The sequence below is a fragment of the Mus musculus genome, chromosome 4 (assembly GCF_000001635.26).
Source record: "Mus musculus strain C57BL/6J chromosome 4, GRCm38.p6 C57BL/6J".
In the NCBI taxonomy this organism is placed as follows: Eukaryota; Metazoa; Chordata; class Mammalia; order Rodentia; family Muridae; genus Mus; species Mus musculus.
Window position 1 is genome coordinate 148977344 of NC_000070.6, and position 18927 is coordinate 148996270.

An 18927-nucleotide genomic window follows, 5' to 3' on the forward strand; every position below is an offset into this window, starting at 1 on the left:
CCCTGAGGGAAGAGGAACGCTGTGATGTGGGTGACCTCGAAACCACTGTGTCAATGAGAAGAAGCCAGGCACAGAAATAGCTCACTCTGTGACACCACTTACCTAAAATGCCCACAAGAGGTGAATTTATAGTGACGGTTGCATGGGGGTGGGGGTGGGAACCAGGACTGAGAGGGAGTGGATCTGAAGGGTCCTAACAGGAAGAGCGTAAGAATTCTCTAAAGCTCGCCCATGACAATGACTGTACCTCTCAGTTGAGTTATTAAAAAACCACTGAATTCTACCCTTGAAATGGATGAGTTTTGTGATATATAAAATATATTTCAATAGTTCTAAAATTGTTTAGGGGCTGGTGAGCGGTTCCACAAGTAAAGGTGCTTGCTGCCAAGACTGAGGAGCCGGGTTCAATCCCTAGAACTGCATGACGGAAGGGCAGCCAATGCTACAAGTTGTCTCTGACCTCTGCACATGCACACAAGTGCACACACACACACACACACACACACACACACACACACACAGAGGTTAAAAATTAACAATAAATAAGATGAAAGGAAATAAAACAGAACTCAGAGTTGACTGCAGACCTACAGACTGACACAAGAGGCTGGAGGCTTCATCCCCAGCACCATACATAACAAACACCATGAAGCATCCCTTCTAGAAAAAAAATAAAAAAGACAGGCAAAGGCCATGGTAAGAGGGGGGAGGGGGAGGGGGAGGGGGGAAGGGGAGGGGGAGGGGGGAAGGGGAAGGGGAGGGGGAGGGGGAGGGGGAGGCTACTGCTTTTCCTTTTCAAAGGGAAAATGTAAAAAGGCCGATAGGCCTCCTCGCACCAAGATGGTGCCAAGTTCAAAGCATCAGCTCTTTCTTTCACCACTCTACTTGGAAGGAACAAGAACAAAGACTGATAATTCATTATCTGACAGAGGATACAAAGAACTCTTCTAACTCAATAATAAGATGAGTAACAGGCAGGAGACCAGAACAGACACACCCCAAGACAGCGTGCAGATGACCAGTAAGCGTGTGAAGGGGCTGCCCTGACCAGGCACTACAGGAAGGGAAAGCCAGCCTTCAGGAGTCAGCCACATGGTAACATCACTGGTGCTCCAGCGGGAACACAGCTGCAGCTGAGGCTGGGACTGCTGGTGGAAGCTGACGCAGGGTAACTGCTCTGGAAAACAGTTTACCAGTTTCTGATAAGGTTAAAGCTACACTTAACATACAAACCAGCAATTCTCCTGCTCGGCATCCACCCAAGAGAGAGAAAAGCACACAGAGACTTGTACATGAGTGTTCACAAGAGTTTTACTCATAATGGCTAAAAGCTGGAAACAACCCAAAGTCCATCAACTGCTGAGTGGCTAAGCACAGCGATGCATCCTTCCATGCAGTGGGGGTGGCTCAGTACAAAATGAAGCAACTTCTGACATGCACAGCAACGTGGATATATCCCAGCACTACGTGGGGCAGAGAAACCAGACGTGTAAGCATACATACCATATGATTCCATTTATACACAGCTCAGGAAAAGAAGTATCTAACAGGCAGCGAGGAAAAGCAGAGCTGTGGCTGCCCTGGAGGCGGGACGGGGATGCACTGACTGGAAATGGGGCACAAGGGAACCTTCTGGGGTATTGGAAATGTTCTGCAATGCAGCGATGGTTGCATGAAGTGCACACTTCACTCAGATGGTGCAATCACAGTGGGTGCATTTTATTTCGCGTAAACCACCCTCACAAAGGTCACAGACACACAGTCTTTTCAAGGTGAGCAGTGGTCGAGAACAAAAGCCAACAATGCGGGTGTGCCAAGTTTTCCCCAACCTGTTAGTGGCTGAAACCAAGGGAGAACATGACCTAAGGATTCTAACACAACCTGAAAAACACACGCCTGACTCATCCAGCAGAATCTAACATTTCGATGCTAGAAAGAGTGATGATAAAGTAGCAGTTCTTCCCTCCTAATACGCCAGGCGAACCTTTCTCAATACCACAGCAGCTAGCCACTGGAGCTGGCATGGGCCCAGTAACACCAGCCTGAGTGTTCACATCCGCTCCAACACCATGTTCCTGGGCCTGGGCAGTAAGGAGGGCAGGGAGGACTTGGACAGACACAGTCCCCAGTGCCTCCTCCAGTTGTCAACCTGCTCCTCTCAGTTCTCAAGCAAGGCTCCACCAGGTTCACTCAGACAACGAGCATTTTTAGACACCTGCTAAGTCACAGCCTCAGGCCATTAGAGTTGTAGAAAAGCACCAGGGCTCACAGATTACTAGAAAAGACACTGAAACAACCACTTCAGTGCAGGGTGGGGGGGAGCTGGGGATGTGAGAGCCATGGCGCTTCCAACAGGTCAGAAAGGAGCACTGGAAAAATGCCTGAAGAAATGGACAGTGGACGCCAAACCTGGGGAAAAGCAAAGGCAACATGGAGGGCAAGAGAGGCCCAGGCAAGCACCCCACCCCCACCCCCTTCTCTGCCTTTAAAACAAGTGACTTTAACATTGGTCTAAGGACAATTTTGTCAACCGAGGAAACATTCGCAACGATTGGCTATCACAAGTGTGGCTCTCTTCTGTCAGCGAGGGCTCAGCTGTCATGCTGCCTCCCTCAGACGCTCCAGCTTCTTCCTCACCACAGAGCCTTAAGGTGGTCACGTGCTTCCCTGTCTCCGTGCTCCTGTCCACCCTGTCAGATCACTCACCCCGTTACCCGTGGGGTCAGTGAAGCATCTGCTCTGGGGGCTCCCTTTCCCGTCGTCTGCACCAGCCTCCTCCCTGCTCCTGCCTGCCTCCCAAGCACTGACAAGCTGGCTTAACTGTCTGCAGAGTGCAGTCAGGCTGTGCTACAATTGGAGCTTGTTCCCCAGGTGCTCTTAGGAGGGAGTAAGAACTTCGAAGTCTACGGAGAGACCATGAGCCACGGTGGAGTAGTGTAGAAATCCAGACCCTTCCTCACTTTCCTTTCTTCTCTGGCCATGACAGGAGCAGTTTCTGTTTCTCTCTGCTGTGTGCCCATTACCTAACACCCCAAGCCAACAGGTCAACCATCACAGACTGCAACTCTATACCCAGAACAACCCTCTTCTCTTTCTAAGTTGACTTTATCAAGTCTTTAGCAATGGAAAACGGATCTTGTTAATGACCTATTTGTCCCAGGGGTCAGGCACAGTGCCTGGTACACAGAGTCACTCAGTAATGAGTTAAGATAATCAGGATAACTGTGCATTACTAAATAGGGTTGTAACGGAAACAAACTCAGAAGAACTCTCTCTCAGGATTTCTAATCAAGTGATTCAAAGCTTTGTACCAACCCTAGGTATCACTGTCTATTTTAAGAGGCGGCTAGAGCCCTGACCAGCCTCTGAAGGTGCTATACTGCTCATCAGAGACCAACACTAGCGCCCAATACTGCCCCACAAAAAACTGCACCAGCCCTTGCTCAGACCTCAGAGCCCTCTGGTGCTTATTTATCTCTCTGGGTGGAAATAAGACAAATCAGCTCCACAGGAATCATAAGTTCCTCAGCTCAGCAGGGAGCAGGACCCAGAGCCTCCCTCACAGGCCCAATTCAAACTCAAACAGAACAGCGCCAGGAGGAGAAACAGGATCAGCTCTTGCCTGGATCCTAGCCGGGCTTTCCCTGAGCTCTGCCTGACTTTCTCTGCAACCTGAGGAACACTGGTTTATCCTCACACTAGGTGACACCATGCCCCCTCAGGTGTCACCTCCTGCCACTCTCACAAAGCCTCCTGACTGCCTTAGCCCACATTAATTTTTCTCTTTTCTATAATCTTACAGATTTTTTTTTGTCGGTATAATTAATTTTGGCATTAAATCACAATGTCTGATATTATTCTCTTTTTCTTAAGAGCTTGTAAAACTCTCCTAGATCGTGCTTTGAAACTCTCATATAGTACAGAGCTGAGCATTCAGTGGGTGCTTAAACTGAGCTGAACAAGTACCATTCTGGCAGTCCTCTGCATCACTGGCAGTCACTAACACTTCAAGGTCAAGTCCACTCACCAGAGAGCAGAGATGGCAAAGGAGGCACCCAGCAGCCCCAGGGCCACCAAGCTAGGGTGGCTGGGAAACACAGGCCAGCTTCTTTGGTGCTTCCAAGAGAGACCAAGCTGACACGGAGGCGCTTGGGGCTCGCCCGAGGGAAGCCCATCTTCTAGACTTGGGCTCAAAACAGCTGAGAAATGGGAAGGAAGGGGCTACAGTGGTTCCAGGCACAGAATCAGCAGGAACACACGTGAACAGAGGCCATAAATCCCTCCCAGACGCAGACAATGCCTCGGTGATAAGCATGCAGATTGCACACCTAGTTCAGAAACTCCCCTGAGTTTGGTTGTAATTAAGGGGGTTAGAGAGGTAAAAAAAATATATAAACCCAATTAATCATTTAAATATTTAAAGTCAGATTTTTTTCCCTCACTCCAGGATTAGTATATTTCATAACGCCAGCAGCCGACAGCCCTGGTTTTTACTGGGGTTCATTTTAGAGCATGTTTAAACTAGTCAGATTGAGTGATGCTTCCAGCAACTAATCGCATGTCAAATAAAAGATATTTTATGTAATAAATTACCGCTACAAGTAATTCAAATGTCATTTATCAGTTTTATTATCAGTCAGGCAAAGTCTTGTTTCTCTATATTAATCAAAATCAAGCTTTTTTTTCCCTTTTTTTTTGAGCAGTTTTGACACCTCTTGGCAAAAGTACGGAAGTGAAGAGCACAGTCACCCAGGAGCTGGATGGAGCTGTGTAACACCAGCAAAGCATGAGGCTCGGTGGTGACAACTGAAAACTCCAGCATTAGAAACTGTCATTGCCACTCTTTCTGCGCTGGTGTCAAATCAGGAGGAAGCCCGTCTCTGAGAAGACGTTTGTCACCGTTGAAGGAGGCTGCAGAGTCTCAGCCTGCAACCCTGAAGGAGGCAGCAGACCGCATGGCTGCGGCCCCACCCCACCCAGAGAAGCCATCAGCTAACTATGCACTTGCAGAAGGCAGGCAAGCACGGGATGCTGGATGCCAACTCTGTGACCAACCAGAACAATTTGTTCCCAGCAGGAAGTTTTCAAGTAGCGGAGAGACCTGCATGGTATTAAGCCATGGGAGGAGACAGCTGGAGCACAGCAGATGTGCATCTTAGAAAGTCTGCACCCAGCTGCCACTGCCTGTCCTCAACAAATCCCATTACATGGCTGGGCTCAGGGACAACTCAGGAAAGTGTGGACACTTACCTAGCCTTTGGTTAAAAAGTACGTTTAGAGCCCGAAGCCTACAGACTGACAGGGTTTGGGCTGGGAAAGAGAAATGAGGCCCTTGCTCACCAACAGCAGAAGCCTGTTCCTGGGGTCTCAAAGGTCTTGAGCCAGTTGCCCAGGCCAGGCACAGAGGGACAGGACGAGAGAGAGAGAGAGAGAGAGAGAGAGAGAGAGAGAGAGAGAGAGTGTGTATGTGTGTGTGTGTGCATGCGCGCTCTGACTTTGCCACTCAGCTTATCCAGAAAGCAAAATGACTCTCTCAATATGACAATGATGCCCAGCCTCGGCCTGGCCCACTCTAGCTGACCACAGGAGAGCATATGGTGCTGGCTGATGAGGAGGGACCACCAGCCCAGCTGCAGGCAAGCCTGCTCAAAACGCTGATAAGGGGAGAAGGAAGAAGAGTTCAGAACCCACCATTTTTTTTTAAAGATTTATTTATTTATTATATGTAAGTACACTGTAGCTGTCTTCAGACACTCCAGAAGAGGGAATCAGATCTCGTTACGGATGGTTGTGAGCCACCATGTGGTTGCTGGGATTTGAACTCGGGACCTTTGGAAAAGCAGTCGGGTGCTCTTACCCACTGAGCCATCTCTCCAGCCCAGAACCCACCATTTTTAAATACACCCTTTACTATCTGGCCTTGAACTCCCTTTTCAATCACCTTTGGGAAAAAGCTAACACTTCTAGACAAGTAAAATGAAGACAATTTTAGAAAAGATATTTTGAAAGACAATAGGGCCTGTGCTGAGTTATGTAAAAAGAAACCAACATAAGCTATTTTCCATAAGCTTTGGAGATAATTCTAACTTTTTAGACTCTCCAGGTGACTTGAAGAAGAGGTGATGGTCTTGTCTGGATGGCTGCATCGCACTGTGTCTGTTACCGCAGCAACCTCCATTTAAAACAACAAACTCCCCTGCATCAGGATTCCATGTGATCATTAAGGCACCTTTGTATTTAATCTGAAATTCCCTTAGAATCTGTCACTCCATGAATATACACGGTGGAGTCAGAGCAAGGGAGCCACGGTTGACCTGAATCTGAGTAGTCAGGTTACCTCCATGGGCAAAGGAGAGTCCACTCACACCCCATGCGTGGGCTCAGAAACGGACACTCAGTACCACGGGGATAAGATGGAAGGGGCATAGCGGATCACCTGTGTGACCACAGTGTCTGAAGCAACACAAACGGCCGGCTCCTGCTCCCCTGCAACCTTTAGCACACACTTAAAACCGTGTCTAGATGAGTTTGAGTGCGCCACGTTTTTATACCTAGAAAACCTTATGAGCTTTTTGCATCAAATGGAAAACCCAAGTTCTCCCAATTTGCTGAGGTGGGAGCTTTGGAGCACTGCTCTTAGCCAGTGTCTTGACTCCCAGCTGGGGTAAGCAGGACTTGGAACAGGTGACTTACTGTATGGCTGCGGAGTGAGGTGAGGGGGCTGGACAGGAACCACTGGGGTAGCTGGGCCCAGGGGTGAAGGCTCGTCGGCAGCTGTGCCCGACTGCTGGAAAGCCAGGTCAATCTCTTCGTCTGTCAGTCCTAGAGAGAAGAGCAAAGGACACTCATGAGTATCTCTTGCCAGCGACCCACCCTCAGCAAAATCTTCCTCTGCAAGCAGGCCCTGACGGCCACAGAGCGCGCCTTGCATTTGAGTGTGCTGCCTCCTCGATTTCGGATTCTTGGGAACCTCTCTCTGTCGCAATTTAACCTTAAGCGACAGAATATTAGCCTCAACACTGCTTCCAAATGTGGCTCATTCAATTTCCTTAATTTATCCTTGAGTTTATTGCTGCTTTTGAAGTCGCTCCGTACTGCAATTCTCCATTCTTCCCCCGAAAACAGATACCATCAACTGCAAATGTGGCTCATTTTAATCTGTAATGGTGTTAAAAAAAGAGGGGAAAAAACTAACAATAATGCACGAAAACAGACAGGGAAACAAAAAACTAATTATTGGGTGAGACGACTAATTAGTCTAGATCGTTTCCGAAGACGGGAATAATTTGCTTTATTTTATGACAAATGCAGAAATAAAAAGAAAAATCAGGACTGACTGTGATTAGTATGAATGGGATATAGAATGTAAAGAAGAAAATAAAACAAGAAAACAGAGCAAAACGAGACCGGGCCCACGCTCTTGGATGACTATTGCTCCAGCCTATCCCAGGCTGCCTGGATCGCCTTTGGCTAGTTCCTCCCCCCACCCCCCACCCCCCTTTAATCCTCTGATGCTCTAAACTACACTGCACACAGGGCATCAGGAAATCGCAGGGCGCCATCTGCAGTGGTTATAGCATGTGGAAAGGATTTGCCAAGAAGGAAGGGAGAGCCAGTGAAAGTCCAGGCTCCTAACCTAGCAGGCTGGGAGCAGAGAGGTATTCAGAGGGCCTGAGGCCGACTGGGGGACCGATGGTAAAGGAGGAGGGCTCCATAGGACTAAAGTGTAGAGCCCAGGTTTGCAACAAGATTCCTACAGGGCCCACTCGGGAAGTAATGGTGTATACAAAGAGATCTACTGCCGAGGGTGAAAAGCAGGTGAGAGGTCACTGCTAGCATGCAGAAGACAACTCAAGCTGGTCCAGGCTGTTCCGGGAATCCCAATATCCAATAGAGCCACAACACAGAGCTTTTAAACCGGGGCCAAGAGCTTTTCCACATCTGGTCGGCAGCTCTCCATTAGAGGCCCACAGCACAGTATACTTGCCCCTGGGGGTGGATGAAGTACAAGGCGGTTCTGAGGATCAGCATCTTCAAAGTGTGGGGCCTCGCACTCTGTGCCTGGGGGCTAATACGTGGTATACATTAATGCTTTAGAGCACAGCTCGGCCCTGTACCATATTGGCCTGAGTCGATGCTAGCCATCCCTCAGACTTTTCATGCCCCACTGCAAACGGTCAAGGGAGTGCCTCAACTACGCAAAATGGCCCTTGACCTCTCTCCTTTCACGAGGCAGCAGCACTTCCTCTTCACACACAGGAGCCAGACAGAAGCAAGCAAGCAAGCCCTGCTGTGGGTCGTGGGCCATGGGTCGGCATTCACCCAGCCAGAGGGAAGGAGGTCAGGCGATAGAGCAGCAGAGCATCCCAGGCTGCGCAGGACAAGGGCATCCCCACTTCCTGCACAGCTTGCCACAAACAGGATGCATTTGTTGTTGTTTCTTCTCCCCAGAGCAGGAGTAGGCCAGACAGACAAGCCAGGTAAAAGTGAGGACACAGATCCCCGGAGCCTGTGCCTCTTGGGCTCGTTCGCCTGTCAGTCACTGCTGATGGCTCTTCCTAAATAGGAAGGGGCACCGCTCTCCTCTCCAAGCCGGGAAGGAGGACGGTGCTTTTCCCAGTCCACTGCAGAGGAGAGGAAGCAGCATCTGCGACATCAGCACAGGCTGCTGGTCACTGGCACACCACGGAATTCTCTAAACCTGGTGGATCATGTGCCTTGTCAGCTGCTGGCTGCAAATGAGGATAATTCTCCCAAAAGGAGCATTCAGTTGCATTCTCATTTCCCTTCTGGCTCTTTCAAATATAAACAAGTACGATAATGCTTAACGCTGGGGAAATATACAGCAAGTTACAGGCTGCGCCTCGGCCTCGAGAGCTGGCGCTGGTTAAAGGAACAGGACCTTCTGCCGGCTGTTCTGCCCTCTGGCCCCAAGCTTTTACCAAGACTATTCTCCTAATAAAAGCCAGCTTGCATTCCCTCAGCCGAGCCCACCAGTGAGGTGAGGGTTCCAATGCCATCGGCACTTCCTTCCGGGCTCTTGCTTCTCATTTGGTGCTATAACTCTACACTGGCTGGAATTCCAATATACCTAGTTCTCCAGAAAAGGCAGGGGCTTGATTTAGTTTCAATAAATGAGTCATTTTTCTTAAGAAGAATGGGGTGGGGGAGAACACATAATTTTCGAGTGCTACCCCTACCATTTCCCCTGAGGTGGGGGTGAAGGCCGTCTAGGTCTGACTTGTCTTGGAGAACAGAGGCAACCAGAGTTATAAGCATCAGACGGCAACTTCACTCAAGGCTGTCAGGGTTTAGAGAGGGATTAAACTCCTTTCTCCCATGGCACCCTGGACCCCACCTGTGGATAAGAGCCAATGCTAGTTCCTGTGGATATAGAAACATGGGCTACAGACAACCTGGGGCAGACCTGCAAATGGTAACTGGATGACATTTCAACAACGCCAGAGTGAGAAGCATGGTGCATCCTCACCCTCACCTCACCCCAGACATTCCTCACAGAGCAGCGCCCTGCTTCCCTGAGAGTCCTCACTCACGCAGCACTGGATTCTATTTACGGAGCTAAGTGGAGGAAGACCAAGTCGGGGGTCGGTCACTTCTCTCTGGATCAAGACTCGCTATCTACTCAGCCACTGGCTCCTGGTCCAGAGAGGACCCTACCTCTGTGATAAACTGTTGCCACAGGACCCATGAATAAGCATCCAGGTGCCCTACCCCCATCTTTCCTACACACCCGCAGGATAAACAATGCAGGGCTTTGATTGAGACCTTGCAGAATCCAAAAGGTTAAAAGGAATAATAAAGGAAACTGCCAATTGTAAGTGAATTATATTTGGCTCTGAAAGCCAAGGAAGGCACCGGCTATATTATAAAGGCATCTCTCTGCGGTGTTTACCATCACCCTGACTAATGCAGACCTTTTTTGTTGTTGTTGTTTTAAATAATCTCATGCAAATTAGACACACACACTTCCTTCCAGTTGATTGCTATCTGTGAGGAATAATCTAATCGCAAAGGGACTGAGCAATGGCTGAACAGAACAGAGAGCAGAGGACTTTGCCATTCTGCAGGCGGCAAGCAAGCCTCCTGCTCCCTCCCTATCTATCTGCCTTTGGAAGAGTTAGTTCATTCTGATAAGGTTACATTTTTCTCTTAGCTGAGGGGTAGACTGGTTATCTGACACCACTAGGACTTGGCATTTTAATCTTCTTCCAGCAATTCCCTTCCACCATGGGTGATCCTTCTAGAGTTCCCACCCTACCATCTACTACTAGGAAAGAATGACTAAGGAAGTCCTGCCCGCTCCTCTCAGGGAAAGAACAGGAGCACTGTTTAGGAGGAAGAGCAGTGGCCAGAGGCTGGGCCGGCCCAGAGATCCTCCCTGACTTGCAAGGCCCTGGGCTGCCTAATCTGCAAAGCCCTCCAAGGTCCCCAGCACCTTTCCTATTCCCTTGGTTCGCTCCAAACTACTTCCCCAAACATCAGGAAGTTACCACTGCTGCCCCTGTGGAGATTTCTTCTCCCTAGAGGGCTACATTTAAAAGAATGGAGAGAAGGAACGGCTTTGCAGTGACCACAGAGGTGGGCTCCAACGCCATCTGAACTGGACTCAGGACAGTCACACCTGCCTATTTTTTATATCCTAGCATATAAACAACCTGCTTTCTTTTCCTAAAGGTTTCTATTAGAAAGCAAACAGAAGCCAAAGATGTGTGTGTGCACGCGCGTGCGCGTGCGCGCGTGTGTGATCATGATGCCCATGTCCTTTCCCGGCAGGATGATGGTTTCCTGTGAGGCTGGCTGCACAAGGACTTCTCAGATCAAGCAACTCCACACTTACTGCAGTGCCTGCTGGGCACAGCTCTGGGCCTGACTCGAGGTGAAACAGAAACCTGACAGGTGACAGCAGTGTTCTCTGCATTGTGTGGGGCAAGCGACCAAGACCGAAGGGCTAGGAATGGTTTGAAAATATGGGAGGCAATGAACCCCGGCCGTACCTTCCAGTCTGGACCAGACTTTATAATCAAACTGTAGAGAACAAGAGGAAATGGAGGGGGGGCATACAGCCCAGGGAGGCAGCGAAGGGCCCAGAACTCAGATCATCTTCCTCCATCTACAGCCCCTCCATTTCTGAGTCAACTAAGACTCTGAAACAGAGCAGGGTCACCTCTCTCAGAACACAACTAGTTATCTGCTTGGCACATTCCAGGAGGAGATGAGGCAGGAAGACAGCTGGCTAAAGATATTCCCCAAATTAAAAGAAAAATCAACTCCCTCAGAATGGGCTCAGGGAGGGAAAGGGAAAAAGTATTCTTCCTTTATTAACATTTTGTTGGAACAGTAGAGTACAATAAGGACTCTCGGAGCCTCTAAAAGTCGTTGGATGACCTGTGGACCCCTATTTCCCAGTGCCTTGTATAAAATTGAATTTTTTAAACATAAATTACACGTAATGACGACACTGTAAAAACTAACAGTAATGGAAAGCTGTGCTGTATTTCATTAGCCTGTATTATTCCGTGCCACCTGATCCAGCCGGGCCTTGTTTATGAGTTAGTGTGCTAGCAGATGCCGATGGAAGCATTTGCTTCGACCTTGCTCTTCTCATTGGGGCATGAAATTACGACGGCAGCACCTTGATATTACAGCCATAAATACAGTAAACTGCAAATTTAAGCCAACGGCTCCTATTGTCTCTGAACATAAAGCTGATCGGTATTTATTTAAAAGGAGAACAAAAAAAATATTATATATCACCTTGTTTATGGGGCCGCCCCACCCACTCTCTTATCCCCTCCCCCAGCTCCCCAACCTGTCTAATCCGCTAGGTTAAAATATTAAGCAAATAAGCCAAAGCTCCCTTCTCTGATGATAACTATTCCCCAAGCAGCAAGGACCAGTTTTTGAGAAAAACAGTTCTAAATATCACTAGTCTGAATGAAAGTTTTTATGCAAATTGAGCTGGAGTGGGCTGGCTCTCCTGATCTTGATATTAATGTGTAACTTCAAGAATGGGATGAAGACTTTCCCCTCTCCTCAAATGGCTGGCGTCTGTACAACTGAAGGAAAAGTTGCTGCTGATGCCTTGAAACTGGATGCTCTCTCAGTATCCTTCTGAAAACTGTTCCGTAGAAAGGCTGCTTCGGAGACAGCAAAACACTGCCTCCTGCCACCCAGGGAAAGAAAGATATTTACCCACGAATGTAATTCTCATCTCAGCACAGAGCACTCAGACCTCTCATTAAAACTTGCACCAATCCCTTCCTTATCCCGGTGACCCATAAAGACAATACATCCTTTAAATATATCAAACGTGCAAGAAAACCAAGCAAAGGCGCAAGGACACTGGTCTCCCGCAGGCGCCTCTCCCAGTAAATCACTGAGTAAGAAGCCAGTGCACCACGTAGTTCACTGCCGGCGGCTTACAGACTCGGAGACCTGGCAGGAGACAAGACGGGGCTGCTTTCCCTGTGTAAGGAAGAGGGTCCTTGAGGAGACAGAGGAGCTATGAACACTCAGCCACAGCCAGGTGTGGTGCTCTCAGACATTAGAACATCAGCAGACAAGCTCACAAGTCTCTACCAACACAGCACACAAGAGGACCATTGCAACTGTGAACTAAATGCAAATCGAGGCTTTAATTTCAAAGCAGACAGGCTGTGGTCACAGGGCCTAGAGCCCAGTAGTGCTATGACACAGGCAGATCAAGCAAGATCAAAAGTTTCTGTACACTTTGGCAGGTTATTTCACAAGGCAGATGTACTCCCTTGGAGCCCTAAATTATAGCAGCTACACCAGGCTTAGTGCCTTCACATAAGGAGGGAACTTTCTATAAAATTTACTGAGGGCCTCTGGGGAGCAGTATACCTACTGAACAAGACGGAAGTGAGCTGCCCTCTGTGTTACACACACTGAGACCTCCGTCTGAAAGACTGGGTGGAGCTCCAGTCAGCATCCATGATGTCTATTTCTGATCTGTACAGTCTAGAGAGGGCCCCCATTTTCCTGTTAATCCCTCTCTGGCTATACTGAGGAAAAACAAAAAGGGTTACTTTTGATGTCTGCCATCAATTCTGGAGGATTTATAGACTGCTACTGTCACAGAGGACAGCCGCTGACATGGAGGGCTTTAGCAACAGGCTGAGGCAGCCTCTTCACAGGCCAGGGGAGGTACAGTTATTTACAAGCCCAGGGCGTGGTGAGTTTTTGTAAATGTGTGGGAAAGCCCAAGTAATAAACACGTTAGCAACACTTACACTTACCCAGTCAGAAGAGACTGAGCCAGTTGTTTGCTTTTTTAAAAAATACTTATTTATTTTATATGCATGGGTATTTTACCTGAGTGTGTATATGTGTGCCATATGTACGGTCTGCAGAGGTCACAGAGGAGGGCTGGGAACCACTGGACCTGGAGGTCCAGACGCGTGAGAGCCATCGTCTAAGGTCCTTCATAAGAACGGCCAGTGCTCTAAACCTCGGAGCCAGAGCTTCCAGCTCCTCGTGTGCGTTTTTAAGTCTGCTTTTTATTTAAATGTGCAAGGGTTTTGCCTGCAAGCATGTTTACACCACGTGCACACAGTATACATGGAGACCAGCGAAAGGCACTGGGGGATCCGAAAAATGGACTTACACAATGTTCAAGCCACGCTATCTGCTCGGGGAATTAAACCTGGGTCTTCTGGAAGAGCAGTCAGAGCTCTGAACCACGGAGCCATCGCTCTCCACTCCCTTGTTTGCCTTTTGAACGATAGCAATTTCACCAGAACAGGAAAACAACAAAACAAAAAACAAAAGACAAAAAAAACCCCTTGAAGTTCTGGTGGGGGTGTCTATCCCATTCTCTCTCCCTTCCTCCATCCCTCCTTTTTATTTACAGATGAAGAAAAAACAAACAAATGAACAAAAATCCCATAGAAGCCAGCCATGGTGACTTTAATCCCCATACTAGGGAGGCAGAGACAGGTGATAGTTGATGCCAGCCTGGTCTACGTACTGAGATCACCTCACAGACAGGAGTAGTGACTCACCTATCCTCACTCGCATCCCACCCTGTGTGGGGCTTTCCACACTACCCCAGGGTGAGGGGACACCCTGGAGAGCCTGACACAACATGTCTTCAACAGCAAAGTCTTAGAACAAATTTCCCCAAAAGAGGAAAAGCAAAAAGCATAGTCAGGATACAAGACCTGTGCACTGATCAAGGGTTCTTGGTTACAGCCAGACAGGGCAAGAAGTGCCAGGAGCAAGCACAGTTGGTCATCACAGGTGAGGATGACACACTGTATTTTCTCAAGCTGGAAGAGATGATACTGAATGCTTTCACTATAAAGAGATAATTCTTTGAGGAGACAGAGAAGTTACTGTGATCTGAACATTACACAATACACACACATTTGAAAACACAATGTGAGGGGCTGGAGGGATGGCTCAGCGGTTAAGAGCACCGACTGCTCTTCCAGAGGTCCTGAGTTCAATTCCCAGCAACCACATGGTGGCTCATAACCATCTGTAATGGGATCCGATGGCTTCTTCTGGTGTGTCTGAAGACAGCTACAGTGTACTCATATACATAAAATAAGTGGTTGTGCACGCCTTTAATCCCAGCACTTGGGAGGCAGAGGCAGGTGGATTTCTGAGTTTGAGGCCAGCCTGGTCTACAAAGTGAGTTCCAGGACAGCCAGGGCTACACAGAGAAACCCTGTCTCAAAAAACCAAAAAAAAAAAAAAAAAAAAAAAAAAAAAAAAAAAAAAAAAAAAGAAAAGAAAGAAAGAAAGAAAGAAAGAAAGAAAGAAAGAAAATGTGAGATCCTATATAGATCCTATATATGTGCACAACTTAAGAATATATGAAGCTGAGCATGGTGGCTCATGTTTGTAACCCCAAAACATGAGGGATTCAGTGGCTGAAGTTAGAGATCTACCTAGAATTTAAGACCAACCTGGAATACATAATGAGTTCTAGAGCACCCTGAGCTATATATATAGTGAGACCCTGCCTTAAAAAGGGGTGTGTGTGTGTGTGTATTGGGAGTGGGGGTGGGGAGGTCGGGTGGTGGTGCTTACTGGTTAAGAGCACATATTGTTCTTGCAGAGGATCCGAGTTCTGTTCCCAGCACCCATATCAGGTAACTCACAACTGCCTGTAACTCCAGCTCCAGGAGATCTGATTTCCTTTTATGGTCTTATTGGTGTATATGCACCACACATTCGTGCATGTACACACACACACACACACACTCAATCACAAAACAATGAATCTTTTTGTTAAGCTTTAAAATAAAAACAAAAAAATGGAAAATGGTTATGCATCAGCTACACAAGATGTGAAGTATAAGTTATTTGTAAAAGCTGCATGTATGGGGCTGGAGAGATGGCTCAGAGGTTAAGAGCACTGACTGCTCTTCCAAAGGTCCCGAGTTCAATTCCCAGCAACCACATGGTGGCTCACAACCATCTGTAATAAGATCTGACGCCCTCTTCTGGTGTGTCTGAAGACAGCTACAGTGTACTTACATATAATAAATAAATAAATAAATATTTAAAAAAAAAAAAGCTGCATGTATTTACAAACAGGCACATGTACTTAGCTGGGAACGTGCATAACGAGAAGGGATGGGAACCAGAAGTGTGGGTTTACATGGAGAGGATCCATCAGCTGGGGAAGACTAAAGGGAGAACTTCTAGTGCGTGCCCTGTGAATTGTGCTACACATATAGCCAGTACATTTTATTCACACAAACAAGCTAACTTTTATTTTGTTGGGTTTTTTGGTTTTTTGTTGTTTTTTCAGCCGGGTCTCTAGTGTAGCCCTACTTGGCCTGAAACTTGTCATGCAGACCCGGCTAACCTTGAACTCACAGAAATCCACTTGCCTCAGCCTCTCGAATACTGAGATTAGAAGTATTACACCTGGCTGGATAAATTAATTTTTAAAAGTAAATGTCGGGGGGAATATAAAAAACTTTGATCCTTAACACTTTAGAATGGTTATCTCTGTTTCCTAAAAGAGAAAAACCAAGACAGAAAAAGGTGCAGAGCTGGCTCAGGCCCTGAGACCAGAGCAAGGCCACATTTCAAAGCTCTTGCTTAACCCACTGGGGCTGCAGATGAGTCTAAGGGAGCTTTTTTTTTTTTTTTTTTTTTTTTAAATGTGATTTTAAAAGGCAGACATCTGTCTGATTTTGACACATCCTGGCTACCCAAATGTTCTTTCAGCTCTAAATATTTGCTTCACCAGTAGAAACGTTTCTACCACTGCACCAAAACAAACACATGCTTTGGACAAGGGAGCAACCATCTTGCTACACAAGATGGCCTGCTGTGGGAAGCAAGTCCACTCGGGGACACAGGTCAAGGCGGTCACCGCCACCCTTTAAGGAAAACCTCGTCATGGCCTTCAGTCATCTGGCTTGAGTTCTTCAGGGTTTTTTTCACATCCTTTTTCTTAAATCCATAATTGGAAGAAAGGTTTATTATCGATATTCAGCTTACTTCCCCAAATTTAAAATGGCTAGGTTCCCACCATCATTTTAAAAAGACTTCACCATGAAGCTTTTATGAACACATTAAAACACCTAATGTCCTAACAGGTCAATATATAAATTATTTTGTCGCCTTCTATGTGTGTAGCTCAAGTGTACGTGGTAATGCAGTCTCCTCAGCCCCCAAGAAGGAGCCCACTGCTAGTCAGGGCTGGAACCTGGCCTGCTCTCCCAAACCGTGCTCAAGTACAAGGTCCTCAAGTCAAGCCTTTGATCACATGCATTGGTATGTTAACTCTGATGAGTTTTGCACAACGTTGTTTGCCATCCGAGGATACAATGAAGAGCAAACAGGGAAGCTTCTGAAAGACAAGTTGGCAAGCTGCCACCTCAGTAATTTTCCAAAAATGTTCATACTTTCTGACTCAATGATTTTACTTTCAAGACACAGTAATATAACAAAATAGTAAGGACCAAGATGGTTTGTCATTCTAGTTTTTCTAGAACTGGGGCTTAAACTCAGGGCCTCACACAGTAGGTAAGCACTCAGGGTCTCACCCAGTAGGTAGGCACATCACCGTGAGCTACATTCCCAGCCTCCACAAGTGAGATGGCGTGCTAGGACAAGCCTGCTGTCCCTGCACATAGCCCGAGAGAGAAGAACTGGAGCTCACGGTCGTCTATGGATTCCTAGTGAATCTGGGGCCAGCCTGGACTACATTGAACCCTACACCTCATAAAATAACACAACACTAAACAAAAGAAAAGGCCGAAAAGTAATGATTAGGAGATCTGTGATACATTTCAATAATGGGGTATTACTTAAATGTTATAGTCATCTGAAAACTTCTCATGACACATTCGATACGTTAACACATAAAGAGCTGATGTTACAGTCATAGCAAATCTCACCTCTAAAATGAGTGAAGGAAAGTCACAGTGTTATCACATGGAGGGGAGCACAGCTCACTGGGGTAGCACTTGCCCAGCACACCCCACATCAATCCCTAGCACTGCAAAGGGAAAAGTGGGGGGTGGGCTGGCGGGGGGGGCGCACACGGCTGCCCGTCAACAGCGAGGAGGGGGCCTACCACTCCATCTGATGAGTGTCATGAGGAGTAGAGGTTTGAATCGATTGACCCCTCACAGCCTGAGGCCTTGATGCAGGCTATCTCTCCTCCTTACTTCTTGGCAGCCATATGTAAAGTCCACAGTGCTACCTGGTAGAAGATGTGACTATATGGGATTTACTTAGTGTCCTTCTAAGGAACTTTTTATAATTGTTTTTAACTCTCATGGTACAAAATTCTAACAATACCGGAGGCTTGCAGAGAAATGTGGGATTCCTTTTCCTGACAACTGCTCACATTGTTACATCATTAAAAAAACAAAAAATCACAGGTACTAGCTTTTATGTAAAAAGCATGTGTATTTACCCATTATGCTCACAACATGCATGTATACATATATGACAACATGGTATATACAATTTTATGTCTTGCTATTGTAATTAAAATTAGTTACTATGGGGTTAGAGAGATGGCTCAGCAGTTAAGAGCAGATACTGCTGCTGCAGAGGACCTGAGTTCAGTTCCTAGCTCCAAGGTGATCTGAAACCTTTAGCTTCCATGGGCACATGCACTCACACACATTCATTTGCATAAACACACAGAGACAACCACACATACACATAACTTGAAATAGTAAATCTTAAATAAAATGAATTACTATGTTCTCAGAGCACATCTGCGGAGCACCGCCACTCTGAACAATCTGTTAGGTGGAGGCACCATGATCAATGCAACTTGTCTCCTACTGAACATTTCCTCTTACAAAGAAGACCACAAATGAGCCCTTGGTGGCAACTCACACATGTGCAGCAATTCCCCAGGAACTCCAAGCAGGGGCTGGACACCTCTTGGTAGGAGCTTCCCTGTCGGTACCAGGTACCATTGCTCTGTATTGATCCCATCAGTTTGTCAAGTGTGCCATTAGAATCCTGACTGGCTGGAAGGTGGCATTTAACACCAGCCCCTGACGAGGGCAGTTCAGGCTTTTCCTCCGTTCCTCTCACTCCCACGTATGCATCCTGAACCCATGCTGTTAGATCTAGACACAGTTCAAGTGAATGCCCACCTTCTCATGTTTCTCTGCTTTCTTCCTTTGGTTTCGCTTTTAAGTCCACCATCTGACACCAGTATTAGATTCCTTGTGGAGTCTGCATGGTGTCATCTCCTTCCAATACTTTATGTTTAATCCTTATGTGCTGTTACATAAAAGATGTGACTGATGCAGGTGTGGGGGTCCACACCTGTGATTGCAGCACCTGGGAGGCTGAGGATTGCTGTGATTTTAAGGTACATAGTAAGTTTCGGTTAAGCCTGGAATATAGAATGAAACACTGTCTCAAATCCAAAGGTATTTTAAA

At 47.1% G+C, this 18927-nt stretch overlaps 1 protein-coding gene across 1 annotated transcript in view, besides 1 other annotated feature; it reads right to left on the minus strand.

Annotated features, from left to right (window-relative positions):
* The window catches only part of Pex14 (peroxisomal biogenesis factor 14), a 139309-nt gene that overhangs the window by 16809 nt on the left and 103573 nt on the right, over positions 1 to 18927 (minus strand). The window contains exon 4 of the mRNA NM_019781.3: positions 6694 to 6822. Coding sequence (NP_062755.1) covers positions 6694 to 6822 — 129 coding nt within the window. The remainder of the gene's footprint in view (positions 1 to 6693; positions 6823 to 18927) is intronic.
* Positions 7391 to 9908: an enhancer, noted in NCBI's record as "VISTA enhancer mm1566". NCBI's record gives its function as "enhancer in: nose[4/11]" and the evidence as "EXISTENCE:transgenic organism evidence [ECO:0001131][PMID:17130149]".